Source organism: Coenobita brevimanus, chromosome 103, assembly GCF_032717465.1.
Source record: "Coenobita brevimanus isolate Jiangsu-jjx chromosome 103, ASM3271746v2, whole genome shotgun sequence".
Classification (NCBI taxonomy): Eukaryota; Metazoa; Arthropoda; class Malacostraca; order Decapoda; family Coenobitidae; genus Coenobita; species Coenobita brevimanus.
Window position 1 is genome coordinate 13815633 of NC_137056.1, and position 8590 is coordinate 13824222.

Here is an 8590-nt window from a genome sequence, read left to right on the forward strand (position 1 = left end):
CTTAAAACTCTTGTAGGTTATATATGTTAGCCTGACATCGACACAATTTGCATTTATAATATACCAGAGGATACTGAGGTGGAATATGCAGAATAAATTACTTAAGGAAAAGTGTTACAAGTGCTCCAAAATCACTTTGATTTCGACCCGTCTCTCATCCTCCAGCCATCTCACCGTGCAACATTGTCAGTGCTGGGAGTATCACTACAAGTAGTGACGTTACGTAGTGAAGTTACTTTTTATTTATTTATTTAGTAGCGAGTGGGTTGGACTACGCTGTTTTTAATTATAAGTAATGAAGCAGTAAAGCGATGTATTTCTGAGGTATTTCACACGCTACTCGCTGCCCGCTACCCCTAAGCCGCATTCTCTTGTGACAGTTTGACCAGTCACAACCGGGCACAGCCTATAGATTCCTGGGACGTTATTGGTGGAGAAATAATTCATACCTGGCATGACTCATCAGACTGGCAGCATGAAAATGCGGCTTTAATCGCGTTCGTGTTATTTATTTTTTTTTTTTTAATAGAACGGAGGAAGGAAAAACAAATGAATAAAAAAAATAATCCATACACCAGATTATTGGTGTCCTCTGTTCATAAAATATCTGTAACAGTCAGACTTGAACAGCTGTGGGTTGAAATTTGGTGGGAAACAACTCTGGGGAAGCGAGTTCCAGAGAGATGCAGTTCGGGGAATTAAAGAATTCTGATAGGCAGAAGTTCTGCAATATGGCTGAGTGACATTCCAGTCATGAGCGCTACCAGATGCCTGTGTAGCACGAGGGAAGGCATGGAGAGGTGGCACCATGAACGCAACTTCGTCTGAGCATTTGCCAAAAATATATGTAAAATAATGCAAGGGAGGCAACATTCCTTCTTACTTGCAAGGGAGGTGGTTTATTTGTAATGGCAAGGTTGTTAATAATTCTAACAGCTTTGTTCTGAATTTTGTCTAGTTGTGTTAATGAAACCTCTCCACATCCATTCCACAAGGGTGAGCAATATTCAAGCTGAGAGCGCACATGACTCTTATAAATTATAGCTAACTGCTCATCAGCAAAGAAGTTACGGACTCTGTACAATAATCCAAGTTTCTTTGAGGTGGTTTTAGCAAGTGATCTGACATGAGAGGTCCAGCTGATGGCATTGTTAATTGAGACGCCAAGAATTTCAATACTTTTGGAGATGGGAATATTAGTAGCACTGAAGGTAATGTACGAATCTGGCAATATCTGTCTATTAGTAAATTGTATACGGTATATTTAGTTTTACTAGCATTAAAAGAGAAGGTTGTTTTGTCCCCATTCAATGATCGTAGATAGGTCTTGATTTATGGAGATGGCTGTACTGAGTTGAGAGGTTGAGATATTAGTCTTTGTAAATGGGTGTCTGAGTGTGAATGAACTATGTAGTGCTGAGTCATCTGCATATGAGTGGATGGGATTGTGGGTGACAGATAAGAGATTAATATGAACCAGGAATAGGGTTGACGCCAGAACTGATCCCTGCGGCACGCCAGCATTAATTGAGTGGAAATTGGAATATACATCATCTACTTTTACTCTTATTTTCCTGTCACTGAGATATGAAGAAATCAAAGGAACAAAAGATGTTAGTCCATAGCAAGGGAGTTTGGACAGTAGGGAATGGTGCCATACTTTGTCAAAATATATTGCATTAAAGTCAGATGACCGTTGATAGGGCTGCCATCTTGTATTGCAGATTTGGTAATGAAAGACGTTTTGGTCAATGATTTAGTATTAATCTTATATTTGCCAGTATGTCAGTGTTTGCATTATTCATAATCTTTCTTCGTCCGGGGTACTGCAATATATTTCCAACGGACATTATTAAAAATTACATCTAAGTATGATAAATTGCCTTGATATTTATCGTATAATTAACCGGTAAATTTAGGTCATGCACTGAAGAAACTAATTTTTTATTACATTTCAGTGTCCCTGTATTTCCTGTGAGTGAAGTTAATGTACGGTGACTTATTTTGAGTTTCAGTAAATATAGGCTATACACATGCATCTGAGATGTAGGCTGCTTTTCTGATATAAGCATCAGTAGGAAGTGCCGGATTAAATTACAGCATAAATATTTTAATTAAAAAAATCTGTGTGCATTTAAAGTTGCGGTAACGGCTAAAGTAATGGTAGTGGACTACAAGGGGAAAAAAAAAAAGTTATAGTGCTAGTAACAGTACCTTCTGATCCAAGTAGTGGTAGCGATAGTGTCATTTTCAGCAAGTAGCACGCACAGCACTGAACATTAGCCTATCAGTCTACCTACAAGAACAACAGCAATGAAAGAAAAGCATTCGGGAACTGAATGCTAATCGCCCGCCAGAATATGCTGTTGGCCAAGACGAAGATTTTGGCCATATTTTGATACCCTGAAGGTTTCATGTTTATAGCTCAGGCCTTTCATGAGATATAATGGTGTTAAAGGCGGGTGGTAAAACTAGTTAACTTTGGCAACCATTTTGACGACCTTGAACTTGACCCCGATTGCCCATTTTCGAACTCGGCCAAGATTTTGACCATATCTTGTTATACTGAAGGTTTCATGTCGATAGCTCAAGCCGTTCATGGGATATAATGGGAACACACACACACACACACACACACACACACACACACACACACACACACACACACACACACACACACACACACACACACAGAGGAAGGCAAAAACATTATCGCTTCGCCTTATAAAGGCAGGCGATAACAAGAGCAACAACAAAAACAATAATAATAGTAAAATAGTAGTAGTAGTTGTAGTAGTAGTAGTAGTAGTAGTAGCAGTAGGAATAATAATAATAATGATAACAATAATAACTATAATAATAATTTTTCGAGTTTCTACCTGTCAGTCAAATTATGCATCACTTCGTCCCTCTCTCTCTCCCTCCCTCCAGTCTACCAACTTACAGGGGTCGTTACCGCTACGTCGCGAGATGGTGCTGCCCCTCTCACCCCTCCCCCTCACCACCACCTTCACCCCTTCCGCCACCATCACTTCCACCATGGGACCTAACGGGGTGGGGGGGTCCTCGCGCCCCTCCTTGCCCCTCACCCCCTCCACACCCTCCCTGACAAGTCGCATCACTTCGCTGTGTGGCAGGAGCAAGAGAGGTACCAGGTATTTTAAGGTAAGGCACCAGGTAATCGCACATAGTATATTCTATCCACTTAAACTAGGCCTTAAACTTTCATCTCTGCATCTCAAATGCTGTCCTTTGACAAGAGATTGACACTAGAATAAAGGCCAGGCGGGAAGAAATGCCATGGAAAGCATGTAGAACCATACGATTCTCTTTGACTTTGAGCTGCATAAGAACGAAAACCTTCATCAAGTTAAGACGGAACGAACTATAGTTATCTGCCCAACGTTCAGTCCAGTACTGCACCAACAGGAGTGTAAGGGTCCGGAGCAAGGCTGTTCAGCTTGGACCAGTGATTCTCAACCTTTACACCTTGGAGGAACTCTGAAACAATATTCCATATTTCATGGAACCCCTACTTAATGTGTTTACATATATATATATATATATATATATATATATATATATATATATATCCTAGAGAACCCCTACCTACAGTGAATATATATATATATATATATATATATATATATCCTAGGGAACCCTTACATAGTGAATGTATATCATCATCATCATCATCATCATCATCAGCCGTTTGAGTATCCATTGCAGGACCGGCCTATCCCGACCGAAGTCGGGACGATACAACCAATGTATCTCTACCAAGTGGTTTAGGCTGTCTGGTAGAGATTGTATGTAGGATGAGAAGTGCTTGTAAGTGTAATTGTAGTGTTGGAGTGGCTTTGGATGTGTGCGTAGTCTGTGAACCAAGTGTAATCGGCCCGCGCAAGCCAACTGGGTGCAAGCATACTTTACAGTAAGCGACACTGGTTCAACCACAGCACCCCTTGTGTCCGCCAATGCAGTACGTGGCATGGTGAACACTCCCAAAGTTTATTACCCTGGCGGGGCGCGAACCCTGGTCCACTCATGTACGAGACGCACACTCTACCACTGTACCACAGAGGCCCTAGTTAATATATATATATATATATATATATATATATATATATATATATATATATATATATATATACACTAGTGGTAGGTGAGGGCGCCCATCATCCACTCACTCGATGTAGGGTAATGCCATATGAGCTCTACACTGAGTGACAAGCCAAATGGTTTCCTGTACCCAGAAAACCATTTACAAAGCTGGGTGGTAACCATATAACCGGGGTTTCTGGCAGGGTTAAGCGTCCCCCAGATTCCCCTATCCAAAATCACTTAACCATGGTAGTCGTTTCAGAGAGCCTCGGAGGGGCCAATACCTGCCCAGGGCCCCAACCAAATGGGCAGACTCATGTGACCATGTGGAATGTGAAAGGTGTGAATGAGGAGAGCAAGAGGGTGGAAGTGGTGAATGTGTTCAAAAGTGCAAGATATGCTGTGATGGCATTGTGTTAAACGAAGATGAAAGGGTGCCAAGTGGAGGAGTGGGAGGGTGTGAAATGTGTAAGATCGGGAATGAATGAGAGAGGAAGATGCAAGGAAGGAGTTGTTCTGTTGATGAATGAGGTGTGGCAGAGTGCAATGAGAGACAACAAATGTGTCAGCTCGAGATGTATGTATGTCAAGTTCAAGTTTGAGAAGGTGAAAGTGGCAGTGATTGTAGCGTATGCACCGTGTGAGGACAAGAGTGAGAGAGAGAAAGACAGGTTCTGGGATGAGTTGGGTGAAGTAGTGGAAGAAATGCCTAGGAGCTATAAAGTGATCGTGATGGGGGATATGAATGGAAGAGTAGGCACTGGTCCAGAGAATGACATAATGGGTTGTTATGGAGTACCAGGAGAAAATGATAATCGGAATCGACTAAAGGATATGTGTCAGGAGAGGAGGTTGTGCATTTGTAATTCGTAATTTCGTATTTCAAACACAAAGATGCACATAAATATACATGGTATAGAGGAAACGGGGATCTTGTTGAAAGAAGCCTGACTGATTACGTGCTCGTAGAGAGGTCAATGATGGGAATGGTTGCTAATACGAGGGCTGTGAGAGGACGATGTGGAGGTCTGTCAGATCATATGATTGTGGTATGCAAGGTCAAGCTGAGAGGAGTGAGGTGGATCAAGAGAGAGAAGAGCAGTCAGGGTGAAAGACTGAAAGTTGAGAAGCTGAGGATCAAACAAGTGGCAGATGATTACAGGACCAAAGTAGAGGACGAGTTAGATTCAGTGAACTGGAATGAATTGAATCTGGACAGCCTGTGGAATGCATATAGGGATTGCTTAGTTAGGAATGCTAAAGAGGTGTGTGGTGTGGCAAGAGTATCAACAAAAAAGAAGGGTACGTCATGGTGGGATGAGGAGGTTAAGAGAGCGGTGGAGGAAGAAGTGGCTAAAGTGGTTACAGGATAGGGGTTCAATTGAAATAAGAACTGAGTATATCGAGAGCAAGAAGCACGTAAAGAGACTAGTGAAGAGGAAAAAGAAGGAGGTAAATGATGATCTGGGAAGAAATAAGAATGCGAACTACTCTGAAAATAGGAAGTTATTCTGGAAAGAGGTGTGGAAATGTTGAAGTGAAAACGGAAAGAAATGTGACAGTGTGAAGGATGCAGGTGGTAGGTTACTAACCCATGGAGACGAAGTAAGAACCAGATGGAAAGAATATTTTGAAAGCCTGATGAACGGGAATAGAGAGAGCAGAGCGGCTGTAAACATGATTGGTTTTGGGGGTGTGCAGAGAAGGAATGCAGTGCCAGGAGACGTGACACTCGCACGGGTGAAGAGCGCTGTGAAACGGCTGAAAAATGGGAAAGCAGCTGGGGTTGATGAAGTGTATGCAGAGATGCTTAAGTGTAGTGGAGAGAGTGGAATGAAGTGCTTGTTGGAGATATGTAAGAAGGCATGGATGAGTGAAATTGTGCCTGCAGAATGGAAAAAGGGTGTGATTGTACCCCTGTACAAAAATAAAGCTGAGCAAAGTCTATCTATCTATCTATAGCCCGACGCCCTAATCCCGCAAAGGGTGGCCGCAGACAAAACGCCTCCAAGTCGCTCTGTCACCCACCATTTGACTACCCTCCCCCCAACTCACCCCCCCCTCCCTCATATACCTCTCAACTCCATCCCTCCACCTCATCCTCGGTCTACCTTTCCCTCTCCCTCCCTCCACCTCACCTACATACACCCTCTTAGTCAGTCTTTCATTCTCCATTCTCTTCACATGTTCAAACCACCTCAGTGTATTTCTCCTAATCCTCTCAAGCACATCCACATCCACCCCACAGCGTTCCTTCACTTCTTCATTCGTCAACCTGTCCCTCCACGTCACTCCACATGCTCCTCTCAAGTAACTCATTTCCACTACTCTCACTCTTGACTTGTTCCCCTCTTGCAAGGTCCATGCCTCGCTTCCATACGTCAGGGTAGGGATCACAATACTATCATGCAGTGACTTCTTAACTTCAATACTCACCTCCCTATTTCTCATCACTGCTTTCAGTGTACCAACAACCTTCCTTCCCTGCTGTACCCTTTCACGCACTTCATCCCCCAAAGTTCCATCCTTACTCATCACACTACCCAAGTACTTGAATGCACTCACATTCTCCATATCCTCACCATACAACCTCACTGCACACTCTGTGACTTCATTCCTCTCAAACACCATAACTTTACTTTTGTTTACATTAACTTTCAGATTCCTCCTCCTACACACTGTCCCAAATTCATTCACCAAACCTTGCAGCTCCCATTCATCTTCACTCAACAGTACTGTATCATCAGCAAACAGCAACACCGGAAGCTTCCAAATCTCACCCTCATTCATTAGAGCCACCCCCACATCCACTGCCCTTCCCTGCACCTCCTTTACAACCCCATCCATGTATATATTAAACAACCATGGAGACATCACACAACCCTGTTTCAGTCCCACATTGAGATCAAAGAACTCACTCAGCTCACCATCCACTCTCACCGTAGCCCTAGCTCCCTCGTACATACGCTTCACAGCACTCAACAATTTCCCCTCCACTCCATATATTCTTAATACCTTCCACATATCTTGCCTATCTATTCTGTCATAAGCTTTCTCCGAGTCCTTGAAGGCAGCATACACTTTCCTTCACTTCTGTAGATACTTCTCCACTAAACATCTTAGAACAAATATCTGATCTACACACCCTTTTCCCTTCCTAAATCCCCCTTGTTCTTCTCCAACTAGCTCCTCTGTCATATGCCTAACCCTATCAATGAGTATTCTACCATATATTTTACCAGTCACACTAAGTAGGCAAATACCCCTATGGTTACCACATACTTCACTCTCCCCTTTTCCTTTGTATAAAGGAACAGTTATACCTGATTTCCAGTCCTCTGGAACCCTTCCCTCTTCCCAAGCCAATCTACACAACTTCCATATCCACTCCACAACAATCTCACCCCCATACCTAAGCATTTTACCACACACTCCATCAATTTCTGGGGCCTTTCCCAACTTAATCTTCTTCATCGCTTCCACTACTTCCGCCCTACTGATCTCTTCCTCCCTCCTCTCATCTCTTCTTCTCCCAGCCATTCCCCAACCACTTATACTCGCACTGCTCTCACTCTCTACATTCAACAAATCCTCAAAGTGCTCCTTCCATCTCCTCAGTTTCTCTCTCTTCTCCACCAACAATCTATTAATCCTATCTTTCACTCCCCTACTATTTCCCCTTTCACACTGCCTTACTTTCTTTACCTCCTTCCAAAACAATTTCTTACTCTCCCTCCATTTCACACTCAGATTCCTCCCAAACTCTTCATCCACTTTCTTTTACTCTCCTTCACCAGTCTCTTAACCTCCCTTCTCCTGCTCACATATACCTCTCTTCTCTCTCTCATCTTCTCCCCTACCTCTACTCGCTAACCATTCACTATATGCCTTCTTCTTTTGTTCCACAGCTCGTTTCACCTCATCATTCCACCATGCTGTCCCTTGCACACCCTTGCATCTCCTCCTCACTCCACAAACCGCCTCACACGCTGCGCCTATCTCTTCCGTGAATATCTTACATATGTCTTCCACCCCTTCCATCTGCTCTAGCTCATACCTTCCCAATCTTTCTTCCACTATGCTCTTATACTCTGTCATTTTCTCACTATCTTGCAATTTCTCCACTCTTCTCACAGGAGTTGCTTCCTCCTGTCTTCCCCTTCGTCTCCTCAACCACTTTCTTTGCAGCTCTATCTTGGCCATCACTAAGTGTTGGTCCGAGACTCCATTCCCCCACCCTCTCCACACTCTTGCATCCAACACTTGTCTTCTCATTCGCTCATCCACACACACGTAGTCTATCATTGCCTTTCGTTCAACAAGTTCACCATTCATCCTCCTCATTACTCTTCATGTATACCGGTGGATCATCTTATGCCGAAAGTAGGTGTTGGCTATTGCCAACCCCTTACAAGCACAGATGTCCACCAAAGCACGTCCATTCCCATCTACGTCAGCTGGCACACCCCACTGACCATCCACTCCA

The 8590-nt window shown here is 43.3% G+C and overlaps 1 protein-coding gene across 1 annotated transcript in view; it reads left to right on the forward strand.

Annotated features, from left to right (window-relative positions):
* The window catches only part of LOC145415590 (gamma-aminobutyric acid receptor alpha-like), a 336377-nt gene that overhangs the window by 303315 nt on the left and 24472 nt on the right, over nt 1-8590 (forward strand). Inside the window, exon 11 of the mRNA XM_080284811.1 lies at nt 2947-3165. Coding sequence (XP_080140937.1) covers nt 2947-3165 — 219 coding nt within the window. The remainder of the gene's footprint in view (nt 1-2946; nt 3166-8590) is intronic.